The sequence below is a fragment of the Schistocerca cancellata genome, chromosome 2 (assembly GCF_023864275.1).
Source record: "Schistocerca cancellata isolate TAMUIC-IGC-003103 chromosome 2, iqSchCanc2.1, whole genome shotgun sequence".
In the NCBI taxonomy this organism is placed as follows: Eukaryota; Metazoa; Arthropoda; class Insecta; order Orthoptera; family Acrididae; genus Schistocerca; species Schistocerca cancellata.
Genome location: NC_064627.1, coordinates 190,632,351 through 190,646,853, shown reverse-complemented (window position 1 = coordinate 190,646,853; position 14,503 = coordinate 190,632,351). Strand labels below are relative to the sequence as shown.

The window sequence follows — 14,503 nt, the reverse complement described above, 5'->3', positions numbered from 1 at the left end:
AGCCAGATATCGATTATGTTCACAGCGATAATAAAAGATGAGCTGCATGGACTTTGTTTATAGTGTTACCTCCAACAACGACCATAGATGAATGTCAGCCTATAATTAGATGTAAAGTAATTTCACTTACCTTGTTCGTCATTGATATTTTCATCTTAGACAATTCGGCCTGATTTTTATGCAGCTGATAGGAGTCATTTCTTTCCATAACCAGGATACACTCTAGCTATGACTCGTAAAAGAAACTGGTACAGTGTCACAAGGTAGTTTTATACCAAGTAATCTTAGACTGTGGACGTAGGCATATTGACAGACGTACAGTTCGTTACGCCATGTGAGACGATCAATATTCGAAGCACTACTTCCTTCACTCATATCTATTACACTAGCACCAGTAAACATGGGACTGGCAAGGAATTTCTATCGGGAACAGTCGCAAAACTATACCAATCTCATAATATAAGAATCTTTGCCGCTCATGACATGGTGACTCTCACAATCGATACCTGTCTCCGTGACAGTCGCCCCTTCGATACATATCGCCTACAAGCGATCTTCCAGATTACCAAATCTAGTAATGGCAAACTCGCGAATTCTTATGTTTATTAACAAATGAAAATGTTAATTAAGATATCGAATGATTATTTTTAATAAAAATACAATCTTTCTGTTTTCAATTACTAATCACGATATATTAAAAACCGCTCCCAAAATGCAAAATATCAGAAACATGAAATAATTTTTCACTTCTAGAGACTGATCCGTCTTTTCAATTAACAGTAACGCATTTCACCTATCTGCATCAAATTTTAATTTATTTTCATATGACCAGCAATCAAAAACACAATGATGAAATTTTTATTAAAATTTTGTGTTCAATATTGTTATTTAACGTTTCCATTTGTTAATAAACACAAAATTTTAATAAAATTGTAAAGGACTACTTGTGAGATTTGAACCAGAGACACTTCCGCGCTATACACTCGGACATCTGCGACTACGTTAATGAGGTCACTTAATAGCACTTGGAAATCTTCTAATTTTTAAAGGCGATGGTTTCGTTTTTTTCCCCTTAATTTCGTCATACTGCTTTATTAAATTTATATCCGGGTACTGACATAGGGCCAACGTGTAAGGCCACTTGTAAAAGCGTTGCATGCCCCATGTGCCAAAGTCAATAAAGTCATTGTCAAACACGTCCACTCACTCGACAATGTGCTTTGTATCTATAACTCCAGAAACCTCTCAAAAATCACATAGCAGTGCTTTATTTTTCATCAGAACATTCAGTACATTAACCCCGTGGCGCATAGCGCCAACTGCAGTGGACAGCTGTTAATGGTCTCTACTTATGCGTTTTCAATCTGTCCTGAGGCTGCAAATTCACTCAGTCCACTGCAGCGGGCATTCCCTACCGGTATCGTGACCTGCATGCATTGGCAGCGTGAAGACCGATTCAAAACGCCAGAGAAATTTGTCATTAACAGCTATCCACTGAAGTGAAAATGTTGCGTCACAGGGCATGGGAGCGATGGACGGCGGGTTCGTGGCTGACGTCACAATCAGACGATGCAGCCACCGGTGGCTGGCGCGATCATCATGGTGGAGACCTCTAGCGGCTGCGGTGCGGAGTCTGTGTGCTGCTGCTGCTGTTGCTGCTGCTGCTGCTGCTGCTGTTGCTCCCGCGGCTGTTGCTGTTGCTGCTGCTGCTCCCGCGGCTGTTGCTGGCGTGGGGACGGCGTGGCCGGTACAGAGGGCGACGCCTGCACCTGCTGCTGATGCTGCATGTCGCTCGCTACGAAGTTCCATGACTGCACGCTGCCGCTGCCCAGCGCCATGAAGATGATGCCCGTGAACGTGAGCACCAGCGCTGACACGCCGAACACCATCCGCCAAGAGCCAGGCAGCTGCCAACACCACCATCCACCTCTACAGCAACAGCGTAAACAAGTTTTGAGCAAAACGTTAGGTCTCTGAGCCACATCATTTCGTAAAGGTACACTGATTGCCACTAGAAGCTAACACCATGAACACAGCATGCAACAAACGTAAATTTCTCGGGAAGATTATATCACATGTTACTATATGCAAATGGACAGCATTTCAGTGTACCTGTGCAAACTAATTAGGAGTAACACTATTTCCATTCTGCATGTAAGGAAACATTACGCAGAGGTCGCAGAAATCACTTTTTAATGTTGTCTGTTTGTGAGAATCTCGCACAGCAGTACTCATCAGCATTCGACAGGAGAATGTCTGTGACCTGTTCAGACTGCAGCTTTCCCTTCCATGATACCGCTGTGCACTGTTTGCAACCACACAACTGTCTTGCAAAAATGGAATCGATGGGTTCAAGAGGGTCATACACGATGTCATGTAGGATCTCAGTGGACCCACTTGGCTAGTGCTGTAGGGAACAGACAAATCGTTCGCTCGGCCAAGCAGAATTGTACAGCAATATCAAATGTCTTGAGCCAAGAAATGGGAAGAACAGCATCCACACGACGAGAACGATAGCAACTGGAGCACCATGGACTATTATAATGGCGACCACTGTTGTAGCTGCACTTGATGTGGCTGCACTGATGAATTCATGGAGGCCGTACTCAGGTCTGTACATGATAGCAATGGCCCTACCCGTGACTAGCGCCCGAGAGGACAGACAAAATTATATGTCCAGCAGTGAAGGCTCATACAGCCACCTTAGGCATCTTAAATCAAAATATGGGCTTGTTTGCAGCAAGATAGATATCTACGCAGAAAGTTTGATGATGTCTAGAGTACCTCAGACTGTTACTGCTGTGTTCATTGATGAGGTTGCCCTTGACGCAGCAGCAGAGAGGGTTGCGCTGATGGTGGTGCAACGGCTCAACATCATCTTTTCAGACTGATTCTAGTTATGCGTACACATGCATCTACATCTACATACATGCTCCACAAGTCACTGCACGTTGCGTGGCGGAGGGTACGCTGTACCACTACTTGTCGTTTTCTTTCCCATTCTACTCGTAAACAGAGGAGGGAAAAAAGACTATCTATATAGTTCCGTATGAGCCCTAATTTCTCCTGACTTACCTTCGTAGTACCTGCGCGGAATGTATGTTGGCAGCAGTTGAATAGTTCTGCAATCAGCTTCACGTATCGGTTCTCTAAACTTCCTCAGTAGTGTTCTTCGAAATGAATGTCTTCTTCCCTCCAAGGATTCCCACTTGAGTTCTCAAAGCATATCCGTAAAACATGAATGCTCATCGAACCTACCAGTAAGAAACCTAGCAGCTCGCCTTTGAAATGCTTTGATATCTTCTTTCAATCTGACCTGGCGCGGATCCCAACACTCCTGTCGCATTAGCGTCCTACATGCAGTCTCCTTTACAGATGAACCACACTTTCCAAAAATTCTCCTAATAAATCGAAGTCGACCATTCGCTTTCCCTAACATAATCCTCACACGCTCACCGAGTGAGGTGGCGCTGTGGTTAGCACATTGGACTCGCATGCGGGAGGATAACGGTTTAAATCTGCTTTCAGGCATGCTGATTTAGGTTTTCCGTGATTCCCCTAAATCGCTTCAGGCAAATGCTGGGATGGTTCCTTTGAAAGACTATGGACAATTTCCTTCCCCATCCTTCCCTAATCCGATGGGACCGATGATCTCGCTGTTTAGTCCCCTTCCCCAAATCAACCAACCAACTAACCCTCACAGCCAAGTTACATTTCATATCGCTTTGCAACATTACGCCCAGATATTTAAATGACATGACTGTGCCAAGCAGGACACTGCTAATGCTGCATCCAAACACTACGAAATTTTTTCCTACTGATCTGCATTAAGTTACATTTTCCTACATTTAGAGACAGCTGCCATTCATCACATCAACTAGAAATTTTGTCCAGGTCATCTTGTATCATCCTACAGTCACCGATCTTCGATACATTCCTGTACACCACAGCATCGTCAGCGAACAACCATAGATTGCTGCCCACCGTGTCCGCCAGATGAATTATGGATACAGAAAATAGCAACGGTCGTATCACACTTCCCTGGGGCACTTTTAATGTTACCACTGTCTCCGATGAACACTCGCCGTCGAGGACAACATACTGGGTTCTATTACTTAAACAGTCTTCGAGCCAGTCACATATCTCGGAGACTACTCCATATGCTCGTACTTCGTTAACTGTCTGCAGTGGGGTAACGTGTAGAATGCTTTTTGGAAATTTAGAAATATGGACTCTGCCCGTTGCCTTTCATCCATAATTCGCAGTATATCATGTGAGAAAAGAGAAAGCTGGGTTTCTTACGAATGATTCTTTCTAAAATATGACATGAGCTTTTCGGTCTCTAGGTAATTTATTATATTCGACCTCAAAATATACTTTATAACTCTGCAGCAAACCGATGCTAAGGCTATTGGTCTGTAATTCTGCGGGTCCCTTCTTTTACCCTTCTTATATACAGGAGTCACCTGCGCTTTTTTCAGGCCGCTTGGCACTTTGCGCTGTTCGAGAGATTCGCGATAAATGCAAAAAAAGGGTCGAATGAAATAGATGAAATAGAGTACTCTTTGTAAAACCGAATTGGGATTCCATCCAGACCTGGCAATTTATTTATTTTCAATTCTTTCAGTTGTTTGTCTACGCCAGGGATGCTTATTGCTATGTCATTCATACGGGATTCAGTGCGATGATCAAATGACGGTATGTTTGTAACAGTCTCCTCCGTGAACGATTTCTTAAGCGTGAAATTTAACACTTTGGCCTTCCATTCGCTATCTTCTCCTGCAAAACCAGACTGGTCAACGAGTGACTGAATGGCAGCCTTAGACTCGCTTAGCGATTTTACGTAGGACCAGGAGCGACAAGGTAAATGTATCCATATGTGGAGGCTCTGGAAAGAACAAACGTTGACAGATTGTGTACATTGCGCAAACAATTAGCTAAGGTCCACATAGCCAGCGATTTGGACACGGGACCTATAATTGTGATCCTTTATCGCCGGTGATTGTGTCCTATCACTGAAATCTGCAGGCGGTTACCTTCCAACAGGATAGCGCAAGACAATACGTCGCCAAAGCTGTCCTTACCTACCTCGTTGCCGGCCGCGGTGGTCTCGCGGTTAAGGCGCTCAGTCCGGAACCGCGCGACTGCTACGGTCGCAGGTTCGAATCCTGCCTCGGGCATGGATGTGTGTGATGTCCTTAGGTTAGTTAGGTTTAAGTAGTTCTAAGTTCTAGGGGACTGATGACCACAGCAGTTAAGTCCCATAGTGCTCAGAGCCATTTGAACCTACCTCGTTACAGAGGGTGTTCTACTGTTTCCTTCGCCAGCAAGCAAGTTCTGCTTATCTCTCGCACTGAAGGTATACATGGTATTAAATGTATAGGTGCAGGTATTTTTATTGACAACTGAAGAAAGTATACTGAACGACATTACATCGACAGCATACATGTGGCAAGAGCAAACCATTAATGCTTATCTTCCCGTGGGCAGCAGGTTAGTCTATACTGACAGGCGTAGTCCACTTACAAGGGAATGGTCAGACTTGTCATGCCGAAACATGTATTGCTTTTTTTAGCATTGTTATTTAACTGTGCGAAAGGTCCGTATGCAAAACTGTAGCTGCTGGCATGAACTGGAAGTCACCTAAAAAAAATCACGAACATGGCTGTGTTTCCTGCTTGGCGCTTGCAGTGACGGCTGGCCACCCCTGGAAATGGCGAGTCGCGAGCGTTGCGCGCATGGTCGGCAAGTGCGGCCGTCTTATCGCGGCGTTCACTAAAGAGGAATATCGCTGCACGGTTTTGGTGGAAAGGGGAAACACTTATTCGTTTCTGTGGCATGCACGTCCTTTTAATTTCTGGTACGTACTTACCGTCCTGAAACAGGTCAGAGATGTGAAAGATGTTCTGTACATATTCATCTATACTCCGCAAGCCACTTTACGGTGAACATTCAATCTCCCCTCACAGGTGATGGCGAACCCTGTAAATGTTTTGCTGCTTGCCATGGAGATATACCACAGACGCCAAATAAAGCAATCAACGGAAAAAAGCGTGAAGACTATGTGTTGTGCGACATGGTTGTTAAACTTGTAGACGAGCATGTAAATGGCGCAGACATGTGGCTAGAAGCAACTGAAACACTCGATATTGCAGACTGTGAATCTACAGACGGCGAAGACACGGACGAAAGTTGCACTCATGAAGACTCTTCGAGTGATAGCGCCACGTACCATCATCAATTATCTCCGAAAGTAACACCAGCAACTACAATTACCTTATCAGACAAAGAATAAGCGGTGACATATTGGTTGAACGAAAGTGGTAAGAAACACCAACGTGTCAGTACTGTTCAAAATAAGTATCGTTTTATCCGTTCTGAAAGTGAATTGTATAGATGGAGAAAGGAAGAGCCCGCATCTCGTGGTCGTGCGGTAGCGTTCTCGCTTCCCACGCCCGGGTTCCCGGGTTCGATTCCCGGCGGGGTCAGGGATTTTCTCTGCCTCGTGATGGCTGGGTGTTGTGTGCTGTCCTTAGGTTAGTTAGGTTTACGTAGTTCTAAGTTCTAGGGGACTGATGACCATAGATGTCAAGTCCCATAGTGCTCAGAGCCATTTGAGAAAGGAAGACGCTGGACGACGTAAGAGTCAACTGGAAATTGCGACGGAGATAAATGCTCGACGTTTTTAAGCTGTTTACCGATGCCAAACAACAGTCATTTAGTGTCAACGATACAACTTCGCGTGATTGGGCGTTAGAGATTGCCAACGCGATAGGCGCTAAAGAATTTACAGCTTCTCAAAGTTGGATTAGTCGCTTCAAAAAATCACATAAAATTGTGGCAAGAAAAATAACAAAATTTGTATCAAGAAACAGGTCGGAAAATGAAGTGACCCAAATCGAAATGATAGAAGCTTTTCTTACGAATGCAAAAAATAATATCGCTAGTTTTAGTGAATCGCACGTGTACAATGCAGATCAGTCAGGTTTTCAAAAAGAAATGCGTGCGAAAAGAACACTGTCATTCAAAGGGGAAAAACATATTGAGGCGATTGCGCAGTCCACGACTGCACTCACCCATTCATACACTATAATGCTCATAATTAGTCTGTATGGTTCATTGCTGCCTAAACTATATGTGTGTCTTCAAGAACCAACTGGACGTTTGGACCACGTGTCAAAAGAACAATGTTCTACGCAAACAATCTTGTGGTAGACGCATCGAAGTCTGGAAAAATGGGAAATGAAAACGTTACACTTTTCATGCCTCATGCTTTTCTTCCATTCTGCGGGAACAAATCTCTTCGCCTTCTAGATTCGTGGTCAGGTCATAAAAGGTCTGATTTCGAGCTGTATTTCGAGCCCACCCTGACAAAAAGTAGAGATACTTCAGATTCCGCCCGGCACGACGAACATAATTCAACCTTTAGACAGAGAATTTTTCCGTCAGTGGGAGGTATTTTACAGAAAGCTAACAGAGAAAATTATTGTGTGCAGATCACTGCAATTTCCTGTCTATCACCGTGACAATATTCTCAAGCTGCAATCAGTAGCACATTATCAATTTTCCTCCCCACGGTTTCAGAATTTGATTAAATATACGTGGCACTCCTCGCATTATATACTGGTACTAGGCCTGATTCATTCCTAACACCAGCCCAGTTTTGTCTACGGACATCTAACAACGTCTGTGATTCGCAGGGATGTCATATGTCGTCTTTGCTTGTATGTTCTTGGTGCACAAAAAATCTATGTTTTGAACATTGTATCAATATTTCGCATTTTTGCGGTAATTACAAGAAATAAAATTTGGACGTGTTCTAAACCATACATTTATTTGTGTCTATTTCATAGCTATTTGGAAAGAATGTTGTAGATAACATATCAGCCATATTTGTCAACGAATGTTTATTTATTATACGATCGCTTTCACTGGGGGAATCAGTTCTCACTGCTGTGGCAAGAGAGCGGCGCGTAGCTAACGCCACCTTGTCACTAGATGGCGTTGGTATAACGTAGCGAGAGAGGTCAGGGTTGTACAAGGGACAGTTATAAGTGCGGAAACCATGCGACAATAATGTCTTACTTCATAAGATTGTTTACAGACTTCCAGGTCATGTCAGCAGCTAAAATTCTGCATACAGATTTCTTGCAATGTTAACTCACAGTGGTAAAAAAAGCAACACAGGTTTCGACATGACAAGTCTGACCATTCCCTTGTTAGTGGTGCAGTTACGACTGTGCACAAGAATCAGGTAGTAAATTATGTGACGTGTCTATTGGCTGAGTGTTAGATGCTCAAAAAAAAATTAAATAAATAAATAAAAAACGCCAATGTATGCACATATTAAGGTACCAATGATCACAACAGCTGCACTTATACTCCTAAGATACTATATAGCAATATTTTGCTGAGAGACTGGCACAGCACAACACGCCAGGCACAACGATTGATGAAACCTGGCACGGAGATGAAACAGTATGGAATGATGTATGCATATGAGTTATCCAAGCATATTTCGTTTCGAGGAGCAGCCAGGTTAGAGGCATGTAGCTGCCGGAGGTGACTGCTGTGTGTACTAAAATTTGCTCACTATACACCCCAAATCATCCGCAGATGTTAGCATGCATACTTCCTGCTGCACTGTATATGTACAAAAATTAAAATTTCTTTACCTTCTATCCGTGCTGGTGCTGCACTTCTTACGGCCAACAGCGTGGGGAGTGTGCTCTGAATATTTTATGAATAAGGGTAGACAAAATCAATACAAACGTGAGATTGAATTGTAGATAGGATAATAGAAATTTTGGTATCAAAACTGGGAATTACGCAGCTGTAGAAGAAACGAAAGCATTATACTATTCACGAAGTAAGACAAAACATAATTTATTTATTTTTATTTATTTGATTTGGCCTTATTAGAGCATTCAGACCATGTCTTATATCTAACCAGACACTCTGCGTATTTTACATTACATATATTTCGCGAATTCTTTACAGACGAATGGAGAAACTAGTAGAAGCCGACCTCGGGGAAGATCAGTTTGGATTCCGTAGAAATGTTGGAACACGTGAGGCAATACTGGCCTTACGACTTATCTTAGAAGCTAGATTAAGGAAAGGCAAACCTACGTTTCTAGCATTTGTAGACTTAAAGAAAGCTTTTGACAATGTTGACTGGGATACTCTCTTTCAAATTCTGAAGGTGGCAGGGGTAAAATATACGGAGCGAAAAGCTACTTACAATTTGTACAGAAACCATGGGGCAGTTAGAAGAGTCGAGGGGCATGAAAGGGAAGCAGTGGTTGGGAAGGGAGTGAGACAGGGTTGTAGCCTCTCCCCGATGTTATTCAATCTCTACGTATATTGAGCAAGCAGTGAAGGAAACAAAAGAAAAATTCGGAGTAGGTATTAAAATCCATGGAGAAGAAATGACAACTTTGAGGTTCGCCGATGACATTGTAATTCTGACAGAGACAGCAAAGGACTTGGAAGAGCAGTTGAACGGAATGGACAGTGTCTTGAAAGTAGGGTATAAGATGAACATCAACAAAAGCAAAACGAGGATAATGGAATGTAGTCGAATTAAGTCGGGTGACGCTGAAGGAATCAGATTAGGAAATTAGACGCTTTAAGTAGTAACGGAGTTTTGCTATTTGGGGAGCAAAATAACTGATGATGGTCGAAGTAGAGAGGATATAAAATGTAGACTGGCAATGGCAAGGAAAGCATTTCTGAAGAAGAGAAATTTGTTAACATCGAGTATAGATTTAAGTGTCAGGAAGTCGTTTCTGAAAGTATTTGTACGGAGTATAGCCATGTATGGAAGTGAAACATGGACGATAAATAGTTTGGACAAGAAGAGAATAGAAGCTTTCGAAATGTGGTGCTACAGATTAGATGGGTAGATCACATAACTTATGAGGAAGTACTGAATAGGATTGGGGAGCAGAGAAGTTTGTGGCACAACTTGATCGGGTTGGTAGGACATGTTCTGAGGCATCAAGGGATCACCAATTTAGTATCGGAGGGCAGCGTGGAGGGTAAAAATCGTAGAGGGAGACCAAGAGATGAATACACTAAGCAGATTCAGAAGGATGTAGGTTGCAGTAGGTACTGGGAGATGAAGAAGCTTGCACAGGATAGAGTAGCATGGAGGGCTGCATCAAACCAGTCTCAGGACTGAAGACCACAACAACAAAAACATATTTCGCTAAGCGTATTATATCAAGATTAGAAATTAAAGTTTACAATATATGAGATAAAAAACATACACACAGATTCATAATCGTACGTAATAAATACAGCAATAGTTTTCTTGATTTCCGAAAAGCATTTGACATGGTGCCCCACTGCAGAATGTTAACAAAGGTACGAGCATATGGAATAAGTTCCCCGACATGTGAGTGGCTCAAAGACTTCTCAAGTAATAGAACCCAGTACGCTGTCCTCGACAGTGAATGTTCAGTAGAGACTAGAGTATGGTCAGGAGTGCTCCACTAAAATGTGATAGGACCTCTACAAATTTCTGTGTACGTAAGAGATCTAGTGGTTCATGGTGTGGGTTCCTGTAGTCATGTCCTAGTTCATGAACCACGGGCAACGTATGAGTGACCAAGTAAGTGGTCCCGACAGTTGGGATACCAGTTACTTTGGAATAAGGCTGGGCATCTCGGACATACTCTGAGTCGTGGTCACCTTTGTGCTCATACGGCAAAGACTACCAAATCCACCGGTTAGTCCCTCAGCCGTTAGGGGTAAAACCCAATGGGACTCGGGGCAAGTAAGGCTAGCAACCTGCTTCCCTGGTACTTTAAATATGATGCTGGCAACAATCAGGGCAAAATGCCTCGGACCTTTTGAGGTGACGGAGTCCCACCTCTAACTGACAAACCAGGGACTCCTAAGATACGACTTGGCAAACAAATGGTAATGAGATGGGGAGCTATTAATATCAATGGGGGCTACTCTGGGAAGAAGGTAGAGCTGGCAGAGGCTGCAAGTAAGATGGGGCTGGACATTTTAGTTGTGAGTGACATTCGGGAAAGGGGTGAGAAAGAAGAGGAAGTGGGAGAATACAAGGTCTACCTGTCAGGAGTCAAAGCAGGAATAGCACAATGGGGTGTAGGGCTCTACATGAGGAAAGAAATGGAACCCAGCGTAGTTGCAATAAGATATGTAAACGAACGACTGATGTGGATAGATTTGACAGTGTCTAGCAAGAAAATTAGGATTGTGTCAGTATATTCGCATTGTGAAGGGACAGATCAAGATAAGATGGATAGTTTTTATGAGGCACTCAGTGATGTAGTTGTTAGAGTAAAGGACAAGGACAGTGTTCTGCTCATGGGTGATTTTAACGCCAGGATTGGAAATCGAACAGAAGGGTATGAAAAGGTTATGGGTAAATTTGGAGAGGATATGGAGGCCAACAGGAACGGGAAACAACTCTTGGATTTCTGTGCCAGAATGGGTTTAGTAATCACAAACTCCTTTTTTAAACATAAGAACATTCACCGGTATACTTGGGAAGGCAGGGGAACCAGATCTGTCATTGACTATATAATAGCAGATCAGGAATTCAGGAAGGCTCTGAGGGACACACGTGTATTCAGGGGATTCTTTGATGACACTGATCATTATTTAATCTGCAGTGAAATTGGGATTGTGAAGCCGAAAGTGCAGGAGGTCAGGTCCATATGTAGGAAGATAAGAGTGGAGAAACTTCAGGATAAGGAAATCAGGCACATGTACATAACAACGATCTCAGAAAGGTACCAGTTAGTTGAATGTAGTCAATTACAGTCATTGGAAAAGGAATGGACAAGGTACAGGGATACAGTACTAGAAATGGCTAAAGAATGTCTTGGAACAGTAGTGTGTAAAAGTAGGATGATGCAAACAGCGTGGTGGAATGATACAGTCAAGGCAGCCTGTAAAAGGAAAAAGAAGGCGTATCAAGAATGGCTACATACCAGAACCCAGGTAGACAGAGAAAGTTATGTTGAAGAAAGAAACAAAGCCAGACAGATAATTGCAGCATCCAAGAAGAAATCGTGGGAAGACTTTGGAAACAGGTTGGAGACTATGGGTCAAGCTGCTGGAAAACCATTCTGGAGTGTAATTAGCAGTCTTCGAAAGGGAGGTAAGAAGGAAATGACAAGTATTTTGGACAGGTCAGGAAAACTGCTGGTGAATCCTGTGGATGCCTTGGGCAGATGGAGGGAATATTTTGAAGAGTTGCTCAATGTAGGTGAAAATGCGATCAGTAATGTTTCAGATTTCGAGGTAGAATGGGATAGGAATGATGATGGAAATAGGATCACATTTGAGGAAGTGGAAAAAATGGTCAATAGATTGCAGTGCAATAAAGCGGCTGGGGTGGATGAAATTAAGTCGGAACTCATCAAATACAGTGGAATGTCAGGTCTTAAATGGCTACACAGGATAATTGAAATGGCCTGGGAGTTGGGATAGGTTCCATCAGACTGGACAAAAGCAGTAATCACACCAATCTTTAAACATGGAAACAGAAAAGATTGTAACAACTACAGAGGTATCACTTTAATCAGCGTTGTGGGTAAAATCTTCTCAGGTATTGTTGAAAGGAAAGTGCGAGTATTAGTTGAGGACCAATTGGATGAAAATCAGTGTGGGTTTAGGCCTTTTAGAGGTTGTCAGGACCAGATCTTTAGCTTACGGCAAATAATGGAGAAGTGTTATGAGTGGAACAGGGAATTGTATCTAAGCTTTATAGACCTAGAAAAGGCATATGACCGGGTTCCTAGGAGGAAGTTATTGTCTGTTCTACAAGATTATGGAATAGCAGGCAAACTTTTGCAAGCAATTGAAGGTCTTTACATGGATAATCAGGCAGCAGTTAGAGTTGACAGTAAATTGAGTTCATGGTTCAGAGTAGTTTCAGGGGTAAGACAAGGCTGCAACCTGTCTCCACTGTTGTTCATATTATTTATGGATCATATGTTGAAAACAATAGACTGGCTGGGTGAGATTAAGATATGTGAACACAAAATAAGCAGTCTTGCATATGCGGATGACTTAGTTGTGATGGCAGATTCGATTGAAAGTTTGCAAAGTAATATTTCAGAGCTAGATCGGAAATGTAAGGACTATGGTATGAAGATTAGCATCTCCAAAACGAAAGTAATGTCAGTGGGGAAGAAATATAAACGGATTGAGTGCCAAATAGGAGGAACAAAGTTAGAACAGGTGGACGGTTTCAAGTACTTAGGATGCATATTCTCACAGGATGGCAACATAGTGAAAGAACTGGAAGCGAGGTGTAGCAAAGCTAATGCAGTGAGCGCTCAGCTACGATCTACTCTCTTCTGCAAGAAGGAAGTCAGTACCGAGACTAAGTTATCTGTGCACCGTTCAATCTTTCGACCAACTTTATTGTATGGGAGTGAAAGCTGGGTGGATTCAGGTTACTTTATCAACAAGGTTGAGGTTACGGATATGAAAGTAGCTAGGATGATTACAGGTACTAGTAGATGGGAACAATGGCAGGAGGGTGTCCACAATGAGGAAATCAAAGAAAAACTGGGAATGAACTCTATAAATGTAGCAGTCAGGGCGAACAGGCTTAGATGGTGGGGTCATGTTACACGCATGGGAGAAGCAAGGTTACCCAGGAGACTCATGTATTCAGCAGTAGAGGAGGAGTCGGGGCAGACCAAGGAGAAGGTACCTGGATTCGGTTAAGAATGATTTTGAAGTAATAGGTTTAACATCAGAAGAGGCACCAATGTTAGCACTGAATAGAGGATCATGGAGGAACTGTATAATGGGGGCTATGCTCCAGACTGAACGCTGAAAGGCATAATCAGTCTTAAATGATGATGATGATGATGATGTCAGAGATCTAGCTGACAGGGTGGGCAGCAGTTTGCTGTTGTTTGCTGCTGATGCTGTTGTGTACGGGAAGGAGTCATCGCTGAGTGACTGTAGGAGGATACAATATGACTCAGACAAAATTCTTCGTTGGTGTTTAAACATCTGGGAGTAACGTTGCAAAGCGATATGAAATGCGTCGAGCATGTATGGATTGTAGTAGGGGAGGCGAATGGTTGACTACAGTTCACTGGCAGAATTTTAGGGAAGTATAGTTCATCTGTAAAGGAGACACACAGAGGACGCTAGTGCAACCTATTCTTGAGTACTGCTCAGGTGTTTGGGATCTGCACCAGGTCGGACTAAAGAAAGACATCGAAGCAAATCAGAGGCGGGCTGCTAGATTTATTGGTGGTAGGTTCGAACGACATATAAGTATTACGGAGATATTCAAATGGGAATTTCTGGAGGGAAGGAGATGTTCTTTCCGAAGAACACTGTTGAGAAAATTTGGAGAACTAAGATTTGAAGCTAACTGCAGAACGATTCTACAACTGCCAATGTACATTTCACGAAAGCAGTACGAAGGTAATACGAGAGAAATTAAGATAAGATGAGAGGCATACAGACAGTCGTTTTTCCCTCGCTC

General features: G+C 42.9%; 1 protein-coding gene across 1 annotated transcript in view; it reads right to left on the bottom strand.

Moving 5' to 3' along the window:
* Positions 1 to 774: 774 nt before the first annotated feature.
* The window catches only part of LOC126152362 (uncharacterized transporter slc-17.2-like), a 426,481-nt gene continuing 412,752 nt past the window's right edge, over positions 775 to 14,503 (bottom strand). The window contains exon 8 of the mRNA XM_049916002.1: positions 775 to 1,907. Coding sequence (XP_049771959.1) covers positions 1,563 to 1,907 — 345 coding nt within the window. The 3' untranslated portion in view covers positions 775 to 1,562. The remainder of the gene's footprint in view (positions 1,908 to 14,503) is intronic.